The following is a 17,788-nucleotide window of genomic DNA, read 5'->3' as shown; positions in this document are numbered from 1 at the left end:
AATATCCTGAGACTGACTGTATTCAGTATTCTAAAATTTAATATAATATTTTTTTATTTTCTCTAGCTCAGTCGGGTAGTTTTTATAATTTTTATTCTTTTATTTTAAATTATTATATTTTTTTAGTCTCTGAGTAAGATTACTTTATATAATATAATTAACTAACTCCTTAGTTATATAAGATAATAATAATATTTTATATATTAATTATAATAATATCAGATAATTTATTAAAAAGATTATATATAATATCTAATCAAGAGATTAATACAAAATTTAATAATGTAATTTAATATTTTCAATGAATTATTTCTAGACTGGTTTTTCTAAATTTATAAATATAATTAAGAATATAATATTTTTATTATAAAAACACAGTATATATAACTCTTACTAATATTGTTTTTATAAAAATAATCAGTATTTTTATAATTTTTTATATAATATATATAGACCGGGTGCTTATGATAATATCAATATATATATTTAAAATTTTAATGTTTATAATATTATATACTGATTTTAATTATAAAATATAATATTAACATTATTATTATCATATAAGACTTCTGTATAAATAGCCTGGCTAATAATATAATTATTATTAAATTTTATTATCAATATAAAAGAATAATCTTTTAAATAATTCTTTTCTAGAATCTTATTATATTCTAGCAATATAGCAGTTTGATAATAAGTATTAATAATAAATAATGAATATGAATAATAAATAAATATTTAACCGGCTTATATGAATACTTCAGAAAATTATCTTTTCTGATTATATTAATATCCATATTAATAAGAATTATAATATATTTATAATATTTAAATAATATATTTATATCCAGGACTTTGACCCAGGACATATTTACATATATAAAATATTTTATATTCTATGTTATATATAATAAAAAATATATCACTTTTTGAAAAGATTTTTCTAGATATAGTCTTGCAGCTTAAGGTTTTAGAATCTTTAAAAATAATAAAATTTCTATTAATTTAATTAATCAAATTCTGGTTTCTGTGCTGGAATAATTAAATTATTATATCAAAAACTTTTAATATATATAATTTTAGATTATTAATTAGAGGTTCTAGCTTAACTAGAATTAATAATTTTATAAACATTAATTAAATCCAACTAGTATTATTATCTTTAATATATATTTTATTAGATTAGTTAAAAATGTATAATTTGAAGATTAATGTAAATTCTTGTTTTACTGATTTTAAATGTAAATATAATATAAACAGATATAAAGTCCCTCCTTTCTAATATTATAATAAATCTAATTAATTTATTATAAATATATAATATTTTTGATTCCTATGAGATTCTTTATAATTAAATTTAGAAAGGAAACTTACTATTCTCTTCATAAATATAATTTTGATATTCAGAAAATTTAGGAAAACAATTTTTAAAAGTTTATATCCGTTATTACTCTCCTGAAAGCAAAAAATCAATTTATTAGAATTTACCAATCCTCATCAGATTCAGAGAAAAAAGTAGAGAAGTTAAAATAAATTTTATAATTTTGATTTCTTTATTTATAATAAAGATTATATATTATTTTTATATTCTTATTTATATTTAAAATAGTCTTGAAATTTTTGTGGACCTAGATAGCTGTGCTAAAATAAATATTATTAATTATTAATTTATTAAAATTTATAACTTTTAATATACCCTAGTTACTGCGCTAAAAATTAAAATTATTAATTAAATTATTACCTTATAATATATAAAAGGTTTTTATTATTATTACTGATTCACGAGGGAGTACCTGTATTTTTAAATAATATTATATAAAAATTAACTAGAATTTCTTATTAAAAAATAATCTAATATTATTCTTGATAAATATATTTTAAAATTTATATATTATTTTATTAGTACAGAACTACCAGTAATAATTTAAAATATTATTTATCTTTTTTCTTTTTATTATATAATTTATTAAAACTACTTAAAATCTAGCCAGAATATATACTATTATTAAACTTTCTAAAAATATTTAATTACCAAAAAAGAAATCTTATAATTTATTTTTAAATCTTAAAGTAATTCCTCTTAAACTTAAATAGTTTTAAAATATATTCTTTATAAATTTTTTTTAATAATTATTTTCGTATGGCTCTGCGGACTATATTATTAATATTAAATTTAATAAAATATTTTTTTATAATCTAATATATTTCTTATCCGAAGCTGAATTTAAAATTTTATAAAAATATATTAAAGAAAATTTAAAATTAAATTAAATTTAATTTTTAAAGAGTTCTGCTGGAGTCTCTATTCTTTTTATATTTAAAAAAAATAATAATTTATATCTTTATATAGATTACAGAGATCTTAATAAGATTTCTATTAAAAATTATTATTTTTTATCTCTTATTTTAAAGATTTTTGATAGGGTTTCGGGAAGTACCTATTTTTTAAAAATTAATATTAAAAATATATATTATTAAATTTATATTAAAAAAATAATAAATAAAAGACAGTATTTTATACCTGATATAATTATTTCAAATATATAATTATATTATTTAAATTAATTAATATTCTAGTAATTTTTTAAAATTATATATATACTATACTTCGAGGACTTCTTAATAATTTTTATATAGTATATTTAAATAATATTTTTATTTTTTACTAGATAAGGAATTATATATAAAATATATTTATTAAATTTTAGAAAGACTTCAAGAAGCTTAATTTTATATAAAATTATTAAAATATTTATTTTATTAATCTAAAATTAAATTTCTAGAATATCTTATTAATTTTAATAAAGTATCCATGGATTCTTAATAAATAAATAATATTATTTTATAATTAATTTCTAAAAGTTACCATGATATCTAGGTTTTCTTAGATTCTATAACTTTTATTAATAATTTATTTAAGATTCTTTTTATATTGCCTTGTCTCTTACTTCTTTATTTTATAGAATAATTAATAAATAAAAATCAGAAAAGATTTATCTAATCTTAATTAAATAGACTGCTTTTTATTATTTAATTATTATCTTTTAATAAATATTTTTATTAATATATTTTAATTTTACAAAACCGTGCCATTTAGAGACTAATATTTAAAAAAAAGAAATAAGTAATATCCTATTCTAATCTAATATTAAAAATATATTTTATTTAATAATATTCTAGTCTCATAAGTTCTCTAATATTAAATTAAATCATAGTATTCTAGATTAAGAGTTATTTATTATTATTTATTCTTTTAAATAATAATAATAATATCTAGAAGGTATTTCTTAAATAATTAATATCTTATTAAATTATTTAAATTTATAATTTTTATATATTAAATCTAGATTAATAAAAAATAAGTTTAATAGCTTATAAATCTAATCTTTTATAATTTTATTATTAAATATAGAATAAGGAAGTTAAATCTAGTAGATAAATCTTTTAAAATATTTTTTAAATTTTAAATAAAATTTATTTCTTAAGAAAAATTATTAATTTTAATTTAAAAATAATTCATGGGCATATTATTCCTGATAATAAAAATTTCATTAAAAAAATCTAGTTTAAATTTTAAAATATATAGAATTATTCTAGATTTAATATCTGTATTATATTAAGCTTAAAAAATTTTTATAATTAAATTAATATAAAGACAGCTGATTAGACTATTTAAAAAATTTATTTTAAAAAAATTTATTTTTAATTTATAATATTATAAATATATACTGCAGAAGTTTTATACTCAGATATATATAATTTTAAATTTTAAAAAATAATTTTATATTTATAGAACAAAGATCCAGAGATATAATAATAAAAATTATTATTTAATAAAAATAATTAAGTTAAAAGTATTAAATTATTAAGATAATTAATTATATTTATTTTAAAAATTAATATTATATCTCATCTTCTGAGATATTATATTAAATATTTATTAAATTATATTATAATAATTTATTAATAGAATATTTTAAAAAAATTTAAATAAAAGAACTGCTACACAGGAAGTTCTATTAAAATAAATTATAATATAATATAATTAAATATATCTAAATTTACTTAATATATTAAGAAATTACTACTTCAAAGTATTAATTATATAGTAATCTTAAATTACTACTAATTTTATTTTATTTTTTTATTAAATTAATAATAGATTTTATCACAGGCCTGTTTTTTATTATTTAATATAAAAAGATTATTAATACTATTCTAGTTATTATTAATTAATTTTTAAAATATTATTTTTTTTTATTATTTTATTTATAATAATTACCCCAGACCTTGCTGAACTATTTTATAAATAAATTAAATTAATTTTTAGATTTCTGAATAAGATTATATCTGATTAAAAATTAATTTTTACTAGTAAATTCTGGTTAAATTTAATTTATAATTATTATATAATTTTAAAAATTTTAACTGCGTTTTATTCTTAAACTAATAATTAAATAAAACAGATAAACTAGATATTTAAATATTATCTCTAATATTACTCCAGCTATTATAATATTAACTAATTATTAATTCTTCTAAATATTTAATTTATTTATAATAATATAAATAATATAATTACAGGCTAGTTATTTTATAATATTTTTTATAATTTTTTACTAGATTTTTATATTAAAATTAAAATTAATTTTTAATAATAAAAGGTCCCAGCAGTACAGAATAAAATTAGAAAAATTTAAAAAATAAAAAATAATTATAAAAAATATAGCAAATGGCTACAGAAAAGTAAAAAAATATTATAATAAATATAAAAAGCTATTTTTCTTTAAAGAAAAAGATTTAATTAAATTATTAACTTAGAATTTATAACTTAAGAAATTAAGAAAATTAGTCTTAAAATTTATAAAATTTTTTTAAATTCTTAAATATATCAGATCTTAGATATATCAGTTATATTTACTTAAGAAATATAGATAAATTTATAATATATTTTATATTTTTCTATTAGAACTGTAAAATATTAAAAAAGATTATAAAAAATTATTACTGATATCTGAACTAGATAATAAAAATAAATAAAAAATTAAAAAAGTTAAAGATTATTAATATTATAATAATCAGGATTACTATTTAATTAAATAAAAAGAATAACTAAGTAAATATAATTAATAAATTTTTAATAAAAATATAGTAAATATACAGAAAAATATTAAGAATATTCAAAAAAATATACCAAAGATTATAATAGTTAAAGAAAATTTAATAAAATATTATTAATTAATTATTAAAAGCAGGTCTAGGTATTAATAATAAATTAAAAATACTTAAAATTCTGCTAATATATTAAAAAATATATTTAATTATTATTATAAAATGACAGGTGGCGTCTATATATATTAATAATTATATTTTATTATAATTTAATATTAGTTTAGTTTTAAATAAAATTTGAATTTTTTTTAAAATTTACTTAAAATAACTGGGAAGTCTGTAAGTAATTAATTAATAATATTATTTAATTTATTATTTTTAAACTGAAGATTAACCGCAGTCAAAATACTGATTTAAAATAATTACTTTATTAATATTAAAAAAATAAAATTAGAACTACTAGGCATAAGGAAGAGTTTTTTAATATTAATTCTAGTAATTTTATAATAATAAATTAGAAAAGCTTTATAATTAGTAATATAATATTAATAAAATATCAGTATATTAATTAAAGAATAAATCTATTTTTACTTACAGTTTTCTAAGCTAATAATAAATTATAATATTAGTAATAAATAATTATTATTTATACAAAGATCTTATTTAAATATATTATATATTAATTCATAGTATAAATAATATTATTATTAAAATTAATATAAACTTCTTCTTCTTTATCTTCAGGCTGGTAGAAGAAGTAGCTATAATATTATTTAAAAAATTTAATTAATTTAATAATATTTTCCAAGATACCTGTTAAAATCTAATTATATTAATTTAAATATATTAAAAAAATTTATAAGTTTATATTATTTTATATCCGCCGTGTTAGTTATAATATTAATAATATAAGATTAACTTTTTCTTATCCAGAATATAGTTAATCTTGAAAATAATTTATTTTTTTATTTTATTTAACTTGAAGTGTTTGATACAAGTTCTAAAATAATATATATATTATAACTATCTTAGTTTAATTACTATTTTATGAATAATATATATTTTATTAGTTATTAGTATATAATAGTAATAGTACAGACTAGTCTCTTAATTATTTATATTATAATAATCAAGATAAATAATACAATATAATCTTAAATTATTTATAAAATAAATATAGAAAGATACTTGATTACTAAATAATTAATATATAAAAATAAGAATAATAAAAACATATAAGACAATAATAAATAATAAATAAAATAATAGCAGAATACCAAAAAACAATAATTATAGGATAGAAGAAAAAAAGAAAAAAAAGTAATATAAAAATTTTTTATTTATATTTCTTTATAATAAATCCATCTATATAAATATAACTAAATATTAATAAAATTATATAAAATCAGTATGTGACCCCGCCTGTACTGTATATTTTATAAACCTCTTATTTTTTATTATTAGATTTTTATTATTTTAAATTAGAAATATATAAGATTATCTCTAAAACCTGAGCCAGGTGGCTTGTCCTAACAGAAAAAAATATTATTTATAATAAAATAATCTAGTTATTAGAATAAAAGTTATCAGAATAATATATTATAACAGTTATAAGAATTATAAAATTATTAATAGTAGTTCTATATTTTTCTAGTATTTATAAAATACTGATTCTTCTGTAATAAGTTACTGATCCCTTAAGAATCAGTTTATTTTATAGATATAGGCTACCTTTGTCACTACTAAATAAATATATAGTATTTAATAGCTGATTCCTTATCTAATTGACAGGCTTTCTACCCTGACAAGTAGATCCTATCATAAAAATATATTATAAAAAATCTATATAAAAATTTTATTAATTTAAGTTTAGTCCTTTTTATTTTTCTGATTTTAATAACTGCTAAATCTAGAGAAAAACTATATTTTATATAAATTATTAAAAGTTTAATATTATTATATGAAAAGATTAATATTTTTTAAATAATAAAATAATATACTGTATCAGCAAGATCTAAATCTTTATTAAATCAAATATCATATAAATCTTTAGTAAATCAAATATTAAATGAATTTTTTATTAAATTTAAGTAAATTCTGACTTAGAGAATCTGATAATATTTTATTTAGATTTTCAAATAATTTAGCAGCCTGTTAATAATTAATAAATAAAATATTCATAAGACATCTAGATTTCTTTATTATAATATATATTGATATTTTTTTATAGTAATAAAGGCAGAATATAAGATTTATATTAAGACAACCTTAAAATATTTATAAAAAACAGGATTTTAAATAATAATTCATAAATATAGATTTTATATTACTCGAATCAAGTACCTAGAATTTATTATTAAAAAGAACAGTATAATAATTCATTCTTAGAAAATAAAAATAATTATCTCATGGAAAGTATCTATAATAGTATAAAGATATAATTATTTCTAGAATTTTATAATTTATATTACTGCTTTATTAGAAATTATAATTAAATTATTTTATTTTTAATTTATCTAATAAAGAACAAGATCCTGTTTGATTCATTAAAATAAAACTAGAAAATATTTATATTATCTAATAAAATCTGACCAGTATTCTTATTTTAATAATTTATAATCTAATATAAGAAATAAGACTAGAGATAGATATAATTAATAATATAATTTTTTCTTGTAAAAATCATGATCCCTGCTGAGTAAAATTATAATATGTATAATAAAAAATATTAATAATTAAAATTTAAAAATTTATAATAATTAAAATAATTTAATATATATACTGACCACCAGTCTCTGAAATATTTTATAATTAATAAATATCTTAATACCCGGCAGGCATAAATTACTTAAATTTTTATTATAATTTTATTTTTTACTTTATTATTATTTAAGAAGAATGAATATTCTAGCAGATATCCTCATGTACTATAATAATATATTAAAAATATAAAAAATTATTATAATTAAATTTTATTTAAATAAAAATAATTAGAAAAAGAAGCACTCCCAATTACTATTATAAATAAAAATAAAAAAAATTAAAATTATATTCTTAATATTACTAAATCCTGCTCTGATTATAGTAGATTAAATATTATAAATTTATTAAATTTAGAAAAAGCAGGAGATAGAAATTCGATATTATTAGAAAATTATTATAATCTCACAAATAAATTAGTTATACTAGATAATAATAATTTCTGTATTTAATTATTAAATAAAATTTATTAATAATCTTTAATAATTTATCCGGGTATTATAAAGATAAAAACTTTAGTTAATAAATCTTATTATTAGTTTATATAAAATAAGAATATCTGGAATTATATTAAGAATTATATAATTTATTATTAAAAAGATATATATCAAAATCTTTTTTCTAGTTTACTTCAGCCACTGCTAGTATTAGATAAAATTTAATAATCTTATCATAAAATTAATAGATAATTTATAAGTGTTGTACCATTTACAGGTAGTGAATTAGATATTTATTAATAATATTTTGCAGAAGTATAGTCTTCATATCTATGGTTGTAATAAAAACATTATATTCATATTGTCTCATCATATTCATCCTTATAATAATAATCATAAAACAAAATTTGTAAACTCTCAAGATCTAATACAAAATCAGGAATATATTACCAAGCAATAATATTCTATGATTACTAGCAAAATTAGAAACAACACTTTGGATAGCTTTAATACTGATTCTTAGGATATATAGATGATCTATAGTATTTAATATTATGAATTCAACAGTATTTGTATGGCTTTACATAATTAGGATCCCAGCGCTTCCACCTGCGGGTTGCATAGAATTGTAAGAAATATGGCCAGGGGGAGTAAGTAAATTGATAAAGCTTATTCTTTATCAGTCTTCAGGATATTCATCCCTGATATTACTAACAAATGTCCTCGTTTCCCAATCCCATCTTTTGAAATGCTTTCCCGCCACTGCCACGAGTGTTGAGGGCAATTCTGAGACCTCGGGACTCATTAGCTCAATATTCTCCTCGGCCACATAACGAACACTTTTATCCTCAACTCTTGGGAGCAGGAGTTAGCTTTACCCTATATATAAGATCGATACTTGTAAAGGAGCTTACAGCACATGATAGAAGCTCTGGTGCCTACCACCTTGCAAGCGATCTATTCCCATCCTTCTCATCCATTGCTCACCCGCGCCGCACTCCGTGTCCCAACCTGTTATGATGGCTCGGTAATCATACCGGCGATGTCTAAATACCTGCCCAACGCGGTATTTTACTTCCCTCCGCTGAGAAGAGCGCCTCTTAACCTGTTTAGGTATTTCGTCCGCCGCTCGCATCACATGGAGACTTTCCAGAATGTGCTCATACTCGGGCATTCCATGAAGCAGAGGCGCCACGTACTGTTCAATCAAGTGGATGTCGGATGGGAACTCCGTAGCAAAAAGCTCCATTAGCCATAGCAGATTATGTCTGACGTCAGTAGGCCGAGCAAGATCCGAAAGCAACAAAGAGGACCAAATTGCAGCATACTTCGCACAAACGACATCCACTGGTGTTAGGCGCATATCTGGAAACCGAGACATACGTTGGACCGAGTTCAGAATGTTTTTGCTGCACCGAAGGACGACTTCTGAAGGGTGGGATTCGGCCAAGAAGTTCGCTCGCTCGACCGCAGTGACACCTAAGAAGTTTAGTTGATACTCTAGATCCGTGATTGGCGTTTCCTTCTCTGAGCGGAACGGATCCATATAAATTGGGCTGCCGCGTGTCCCGTCTTCAATTACATTATCGTCCATATCATAGCCGATGGGCGGCAGGATAATCACATGGACATGGAAAGGGAAGCCGCATGGCCGGGCGTTCAGGCCGAACCGTTCAGCAACGTAGCAATAAATAGTTGCCGAAATCAGAGGAAGTGAATTGTGCCGAGGGTCATTCAAAGCAACACCAAGAAAGTTGTGCTCCAAGCAATGGTACTCTTTTTCTTCACCAATTCCGGTGAGATTATTTGCCCTCAGGAACTTCGCCACTGCCCTGGCTTTATTACGAGACGTGAGCTGGTGGATGTCTGGACAGCTGATAGGAAGTAGTGAGGCAATCGAGTCCAGTCTATCGCTGATCTAAAATTGTATTAGATAGCAACGTTCCTTCAGGCCCTGGAGTCACTTACCTCTTCCAAACTGCCAAAATCGATCTCGGGTCTAAAAAGGTCGAATGCACCTAAGGCCCTGTATAGAGACACCTCCTCGCCATTTCTCAGTTTAGCCCATTCTTGTACAGCGAGACCTCGATGAAGGCAAGTGAGGAGCGCCTCGGCATAATATCTTATTTCAGAGAAATATAGTTAAAACGAGATGCCGTCTCATGGATAGACAGAACAAACCTCCTTGCCAAGTAATCTTCTACACTGGATTGAATCTCAAGATTATGTAGAAGGGCATCTTTGGCATCATAACCAAGCCCTATAATTTTTCGAATCTTCTCGATTCTTCCCGTTTGATTTGCAAGGATGCTGTCCAGAAGACGACAGGTTGCGCGGTATTTTGAATGCTTTAGTATGTAAAGCGATTTCCAATCTACCGCAGGAATAGGGCTTGCAAGCTTCGCTGGTAACTCATGTTGCCGGGACCAGTGCTTAAAACGGCTCAGACAATAATATCGCCATAATAAAGGGTTTGTTGTTACCCCGCGAAATCGGCGAGCTGTCTGTTCTAATGCGGCAGCGGAACGGGGTGGGCAGTAGCAAAGAATATGATGTAGTAACTCTTCGGGGAAATAGTCCAGAGACGGAACCATTCCGGTACATGTGACACAGCAATAGACGACGACAATTGAGACGAAAGAAAGGCTGTCCTTAGACTATCACAAGTTTGTGCCGCTCATCTGTGTCCATCTGGGTGGGTGCAAATCGGAGCCAAGCGAGCTCGATCCTGAGCGGGGAGTTCTGCCGTACCAGTGCTCTGTACCCCATCTTTTATAAACAATCTTGACACTCCTGCGCCAAATCCATTCTTCACCTCCTCACCACGGAAGACTTTTTAGTCAGACTCATGGGGCAATTTCAGTCTTCGACAAGCGAAGAGAACGCCAGCTCTTCGGCTGGATCACCTGATAAGAAACTTGATTATTACGAACTTTTACAGGTGAATTGGGACGCATCTGCAGAGGAGTAAGCTTGCCTTGCCTGTCAGTTTTTTCTAAACCTTGCGCATGAATTTTTTTTGTGAATAGAGCACGCAGAATGGGGAAGGAGAATTGAATGCGGGCCTCGAAGGAGAGACGTGGTGGGATCAGCAGCGAAGGTATCCTGAAGCCACTAACACCCCTTAATCCCTTTAGAATCAAAAAGGCGTACAGAAGAAAAGCCCTTGAGTTGCACCCGGACCGAAACTATGGAAATGTGGAATCTGCTACAAAGCTTTTTGCAGAGGTCCAGTCTGCTTACGAAGTGCTTTCAGACCCTCAGGAGCGTTCGTGGTACGATACTCATCGAGATGTCTTGCTAGGAAGCCAGGGTAGTTCTGGCAACTCTGGCAGTCCACATAGTTCGCGCACGACTACTGCAGACGATATCTATAGGATCTTTTCTAGGTTCAGTCCACAGATGGAATTCTCAGACTCCTCAGATGGCTTCTACGGTGGTCTTCGTGAGGTCTTCTCACGACTTGCCGCGGAAGAAGAGATCGCTTGCCGTGGGGAGAATGTGGAAATCATTTCTTATCCGACGTTTGGGTGCCGGGGGGATGATTTCGAACGAGTTGTACGCCCATTCTACGTTGCATGGGGCGGCTTCTCAACAAAAAAGTCGTTTGCATGGAAAGATGTCCATCGTTACTCAGAAGCTCCCGATCGTCGTGTTCGTAGACTGATGGAGAAGGAAAATAAGCGCCTGAGGGAGGAAGGCATCCGTGAATTCAACGATGCTGTTCGATCACTCGTAGCTTTCGTCAAAAAGCGCGACCCGCGATACAAAACAAGCACCCAAAGTGAGTCACAGCGCCAGGAATTCCTCCGACAATCTGCCGCCTCCCAAGCTGCGAAATCAAGGGCAGCGAATCAGGCTAAGCTGCGAGACCATATCACGCAAGACTGGGCAAAGTCAGAGGAATTTGAAGATGACGAGACAGTGAGTAGTACTGAGACAGAACTGGAAGTCTTCGAATGTGTTGTGTGCCGCAAAAGCTTCAAGAGTTTGAATCAGTTTGAGGCACACGAGCGAAGCAAAAAGCACGTCAAAGCTATTAAGCAGCTTCAGAAAGAAATGAGGAATGAAAACAAACAGCTGGGACTAGCCGGAGATTCATCAGAGTATGAAGCTCAGGCTGCTATGACATTTGTCCCGGATGATCAAGCTATGCGTGTATCGAATGCCGACAGCACACCATGCAGATCCACGTCAGGCAATACACTCGGCAATGACGATAATGAAGGTGACATACCAGCACCAAACGATGCCGGTGAGAGCCATGGTCAACGCGATTCTCACGAAAGCCTACGGGGATATATCGACCAAAACTCAGAAAGTGAAATTGACTATGCATCAAGAGAGGTTGTCGAGGGTCGACTCCAACTGACCGATGATTCAACGCAGGATACGACAGATGCGGCTGCTAGTCTGTCTTCAGATTTTACGCATCTAGAGCTTGACCCCTCCAAGCCAGCCGTTCAGAAATTGGGCAAGGCTAAACAAAAGCGCTTAAAAAAAGCGGAACAGGCAAAAGGACAGTCCCTAGGCACGCAGTGTACAACATGCAGCGCTTCCTTTCCTTCACGGACCCAACTTTTTTCACATCTAAAAGAGTCTGATCACGCACAGGTGAAAGGGGTCACTCGGCATAGAAAGAAAAGGGTTTAGAAATTCTACTTTGGTTTCCCTTGGAAATTTGCGCCTTCCAAGAGCTTATATATCAACACCTGGCACTAATCGTGGCCTTATATCATATACATATTTCATTATCAGAGATTCAATACCACTATATCGGATAGTATGTTTACAAGTATTTCTCTAACAAACCAGTTGACCTCCAATCATAGCATGTAGGTTGAGGAAGACAGAAAATGGAAAGGAAAGGAAGCTGAGAGTACCAAGTTGCTCTGACTATCGCTTGCACATGCTACCTATCCTAACCCAGCCCTCGAGTTCTTCACAATATGTGCAACAGGCTGAAGAATACCTTTGTTATTCATAGAACCAAGGGGAGTGCCAATGCTCCATCCCATTTTCTCAAGCATAGCCCTGCCCTTATTCTCGGCACCAATTTCAGGTGCCGATCCTCCGACGACATCACCATCCATGTAGGAAACAGTTGCATCGGTTCGCCCGCGGCGCGACTTGCTAGGCTTGCTCGGCTTCGAGTCGCGGGATTTGAGCCCGCGTTGCCCACGCCCATTTGATAATATACGGTCCATTTGAGATATTGTTTTGGATGAATATGCAGGAGTCCGTGAGGTCTTGTTTACGATGGGGAACCTCGAGGACCCCTTGCCTCGAGATTGCGATTTCATAGACAAGACATTGGCCAACTCGTGGACCAGTTTGCGGTGTTGCTTCGACATGGGAGGCAAAGCCAAGCTGCAAAGAAAAAGTGTCAGATATCATATACCAGAAGCAGTCTGATTCGCTGACGAGGAGGGAACATATGTACCTATTCCTTGGTGACAGGAGGAAATGTCGAATTTCGCTTCTCAGGTCCTCGGTGCCGATTCCATTGGAATATTTGTCTTTCAAGGACGGGTTTTGGCGGCCCCGGCCTAATAGGCCCTGGGAGCGCAGCTCTTCGCGTTTTTGCTTTCTAGCCTTTTTCTTTGCTCTGTCGTTTTGCCAGGCATTTACCAACTCGGACTCAAGTTCACTATCTGATAGACTAATGTCCAAGGACCGGCCCTTTCCTTTAGACTTCTTTTTCACACTTGGTCGGTTGAAGTCCATAATATCGAATCCATAGTAGGGATCAAATTCCAATGCATCAGCAAAAGCCGTCGCAGACGCAAAGAAGCTGTTACCATCCGCGTGCAGGTTCTGCTTGAAGTCAGTAATGATATTTCAGGGTGGTTCGATTTTCGAGGGGTGGATGTCTAGCAGACGTGGAATGGTTAGGTTTCTTACCTCAGATTTGTCTTCTTCTATGTCCTCTGTGTCCGAACCGTCTGACGAAGAGGTCGAGGCGCTATCCGTATGAGAAATTCGGTTAACGGATACCTCTTGACTGATTTCTTCGTCCAAATGATTGTAGTGACCTTTGCCCAGTTAGTAACGCCCACAGGCGTGACGACCAAGAGATTTGAGTATTTCCACTTACACTCGAAAACCTCATTTTCGCCGCACTCTTGCTCATCGCTCAGTGTCAGATTATCGCGTTGAGCGGAAGCCTCGCTTTGCTGCAGTTTCTTCTCAGCTGCGGAGTTCAGGCCCGTAGCGGACGTTGGTACCACCTTGTCGGCATTGTCTGGCTCTTGAGCTTCAACAGAGTGCGGAGAGCTGCCCAGTATCCCTGGTATCAAGTACTCGGTGTCAATATTATCTATGTAGTCGGCGAGTATGTCATCATCGTCTCTTTTCCATTTTTTGCGCCGCCGCTTATCGCTGGTAAGCGAGAAGTAATTTGGGCTATCGTCCATTTCTTGTGGGCATGTTTCTGTCTGTGGAGGCTTGGAAGCGGGCAATGATTTGGGCTCAGAATTTGAGGAAAGGAAAACCAATTTGCTGTGCTCGGATGCTCTTGGTTGCTGACTACCGGCAATAACTTTCTGCGTCCGGGTATCCGACGGGTGTGATCTGCCTTCCCCATATTGGTGTCTCCTGCCACGAAACACAACCTCATCTTCACTCGAATCGTCATGAGACTTCTTGGAGAGATGTTCCATGGAATCCGATATCGCTGTGGATTCGAAGTCGTCAAGTAACTCAACACAGAGGGGCGAGTCCTCGGTCCCCGGCCTGCGTTCTGACAGAGACGTAGCCGTTGCTTGATCACAATCCTGGGTCGTCCGTGTTTCCAGACTCTCTTCGCGTGCGCTTATCTCGATTGTGCTTTGGGGGGGTTGCGTTTCACTCTCCCGGTCAATGTCCTGGGCGCTCACAAAACGGACTGTTTGGTGGCGTAGTGAGGCACCAGTCCGCCATAGGCTGCGTCCTTCAGTGTTGCGCGCTTCTTGCTGCATTGTAAGATGATTTTTGCCGAGGTCTTAGAAGAGTCAGTAATGTGACTGTAACGTGAAGTAGTGACAACTATGATACAGTACCTAGAAGATCATCTGCCACTGATTTCTGCTTCTTGTTCCGAACTTTTGCCTTGGATCGTGTCATCTTCCAGGCCTTTTCTTTCCGCTTGGCTTACTGCCTTTTCCCTTTGGCCTTATCCTAGGATATGGTTGTAATCCTTTTGTCGGTTGGGAGACAGAGGGGTGTTTCGTCGACCGGATGAGGATAAGCGACTGGAGATGGTACCTTTACTGCCTCGGAGCTTAATCTAGTCCCTCGCTCTTGGCAGTGTTATCTGCGGTCTCATATCTTCACTTATGTAATGATGGCAGGCGGCGAAGGTGCCCGGTGGGGTACACAGGCGGGCTTTATCATTGAGGGTCTGGGTGGCCTTGATTCACTGAGAGATAGTAAGGCCTAGTATCTTTCCCACATACGATGTCAAGACTGGTCAGGGTTACTATACTTTTCCGATTTTTACTGAGTCTTTGGTGTGAATATGTAAGGGCCTATGATAGATAGCCTTCTCTAAGCTTTTTCAGCTGTAGTAGCAACTCCCGCCCTAGCTGGCCCCGTGACTACAACTAAATGCATAGATACTGTATGACCCCTCCTGGTCACACTAAGCTCCCTTTCGTGGTTAACTGTTCTTCTTTGGCCGCTACCAACCTTGTGATCTGCCGCGCTGGTAACTGTCATTATATTACTTTTGGAGAGTGCGTTGCACTATTAGTGTCTCTCCCTCAGAGCCCCGCCGTCTAGGTTTCCCGTCTCCAACGGGCCGAGGATAATATATAGTGCAGACCTGTCTAGTGACGTACTGCGACACCAACCCCTACCGTCTCTGTCTGTGCGACCAGGGAAGCGCAACCTAGAGTATCGGAACGATAGCAGACATGAATACAGTCGACATAGGACGGTGCAGCAAACGCATCGTACAGTATCTCTGGGACCCAGAGCCCAGGAATGATGAAGATCCTACTTCCTCGATATGGTGCCTAGGAATAGAGTATCACCCCGAGAAGGATGCCAGCCCAAGGGGTGAGACACGTAAGCCCAAGCAAAACATAATTACTCATGTCTTGTTAAAAGACGCATTTGTTCCAAATCATACTGATACCGGTGCCAGCCGACAAGAACAGCGCCCGAGATAACGCGACGGGAACGACCAACTATCGGAAACCATCAGAACATGCGTGGCCCGAGTCGTTCCTGTTGGATTTTGAATCAAGAATCTGGATGACGTATAGGTCCAATTTCCCCCCGATACCCAGAGTCGAGGGAGACGACAAAAGTGCATCAATGACACTGGGGGTACGCCTAAGAAGCCAATTAGTAGATACGCAAGGATTTACATCCGATACTGGCTGGGGCTGTATGATACGCTCCGGTCAGAGCCTGCTGGCAAATGCACTATCTACGTTGGTCCTAGGACGTGGTACTATCATTTACACGCGTGACCTGAATGTACTGCTAACATCCGACCAGACTGGCGCCGTGGAGCGAGGTTCGAGGAAGAGTCACAGCTACTGTCTCTTTTCGCCGACACACCAACTGCCCCCTTCTCCGTACATCGGTTCGTCAAGCATGGCGCCGAATCGTGTGGGAAGTTCCCAGGGGAATGGTTTGGGCCCTCCGCAACGGCCAAGTGCATAGAGTATGTTCCGCATTGCATCTAGCAACTGATATAAAGAAGTAAACTGAACAACGACACAGAGCACTTTCGGCACAGTGTGGAAGTCCTACACTCAAGGTCTATGTCTCTAATGATACATCGGAAGTATACCAGGACAGGTTCATGAATGTCGCCCGAAACTCTTCCGGTGTCTTTCAGCCTACCCTGATACTGCTAGGAACAAGGCTCGGCATCGACCATATCACTCCAGTCTATTGGGATGGCCTAAAAGCCACATTGCAGTTCCCTCAATCAGTCGGAATTGCAGGGTACATTGCCCACCTGTGAGCTATTTCTCTTCATCAAAGCTGACGTCATCACTAGGGGACGCCCGTCGGCGTCACACTACTTTGTTGGAGCCCAAGGGTCACATCTATTCTATCTAGATCCACATTATACCCGCCCTGCGCTTCCAGATCGCCAAGGAGGCGAACTATACTCAAAAGAGGAGGTTGATACTTATCATACACGGCGCTTGAGAAGAATTCACGTGCGTGACATGGATCCAAGCATGCTTATAGGCTTCCTCATCCGAGACCAGGAAGATTGGGACGACTGGTTAAACCGCATACAAGCCGTCAAGGGACGGCCGATAATCCATGTACTCAAGCAGATGAATCCTGACCACGATCAGGAAGCAGAAGCACTTGACCAGGTTGAAGCGCTGGATGATATCGAATAGCTCTTGCTGTCAATACATTTAGATGGATTAACATTAGTACCCAGCCTAGAAACGATGCACCACTGCGCTCTAATCTTATAGACATGCAACTAGGCAATTTGATATTCGAATTCTGTTGAGGAA

At 31.6% G+C, this 17,788-nt stretch overlaps 4 protein-coding genes across 4 annotated transcripts; 2 read left to right on the top strand and 2 right to left on the bottom strand.

Moving 5' to 3' along the window:
* Window positions 1–8,988: 8,988 nt before the first annotated feature.
* AtWU_07293 (YccV-like-domain-containing protein) lies at window positions 8,989–10,903 on the bottom strand (the record flags this gene model as incomplete). The annotated part of the gene is made up of 4 exons (XM_035502402.1): window positions 8,989–9,163; window positions 9,224–10,227; window positions 10,278–10,431; window positions 10,491–10,903. The coding sequence occupies 4 exons, from the start codon at window positions 10,901–10,903 to the stop codon at window positions 8,989–8,991; spliced, it is 1,746 nt and encodes a 581-aa protein (XP_035358295.1).
* Window positions 10,904–11,157: 254 nt separating this feature from the next.
* Window positions 11,158–12,962, top strand: AtWU_07292 (putative C2H2 finger domain protein; the record flags this gene model as incomplete). Its single annotated transcript, XM_035502401.1, has 2 exons — window positions 11,158–11,276; window positions 11,447–12,962. The coding sequence occupies 2 exons, from the start codon at window positions 11,158–11,160 to the stop codon at window positions 12,960–12,962; spliced, it is 1,635 nt and encodes a 544-aa protein (XP_035358294.1).
* A 263-nt stretch (window positions 12,963–13,225) lies between these two features.
* On the bottom strand, window positions 13,226–15,413 carry AtWU_07291 (putative R3H and G-patch domain protein; the record flags this gene model as incomplete). Its single annotated transcript, XM_035502400.1, has 5 exons — window positions 13,226–13,679; window positions 13,753–14,126; window positions 14,214–14,344; window positions 14,407–15,291; window positions 15,350–15,413. The coding sequence occupies 5 exons, from the start codon at window positions 15,411–15,413 to the stop codon at window positions 13,226–13,228; spliced, it is 1,908 nt and encodes a 635-aa protein (XP_035358293.1).
* Window positions 15,414–16,204: 791 nt separating this feature from the next.
* AtWU_07290 (cysteine protease ATG4) lies at window positions 16,205–17,665 on the top strand (the record flags this gene model as incomplete). Its single annotated transcript, XM_035502399.1, has 5 exons — window positions 16,205–16,358; window positions 16,438–16,746; window positions 16,797–16,965; window positions 17,025–17,252; window positions 17,308–17,665. The coding sequence occupies 5 exons, from the start codon at window positions 16,205–16,207 to the stop codon at window positions 17,663–17,665; spliced, it is 1,218 nt and encodes a 405-aa protein (XP_035358292.1).
* Between the last annotated feature and the right edge of the window lie 123 nt (window positions 17,666–17,788).

This window comes from Aspergillus tubingensis, assembly GCF_013340325.1.
Source record: "Aspergillus tubingensis WU-2223L DNA, scaffold_8, whole genome shotgun sequence".
Taxonomy (NCBI): domain Eukaryota; kingdom Fungi; phylum Ascomycota; class Eurotiomycetes; order Eurotiales; family Aspergillaceae; genus Aspergillus; species Aspergillus tubingensis.
Note: the sequence above shows the minus strand (reverse complement) of the source record. Positions and strands in the feature narration are given on the sequence as shown.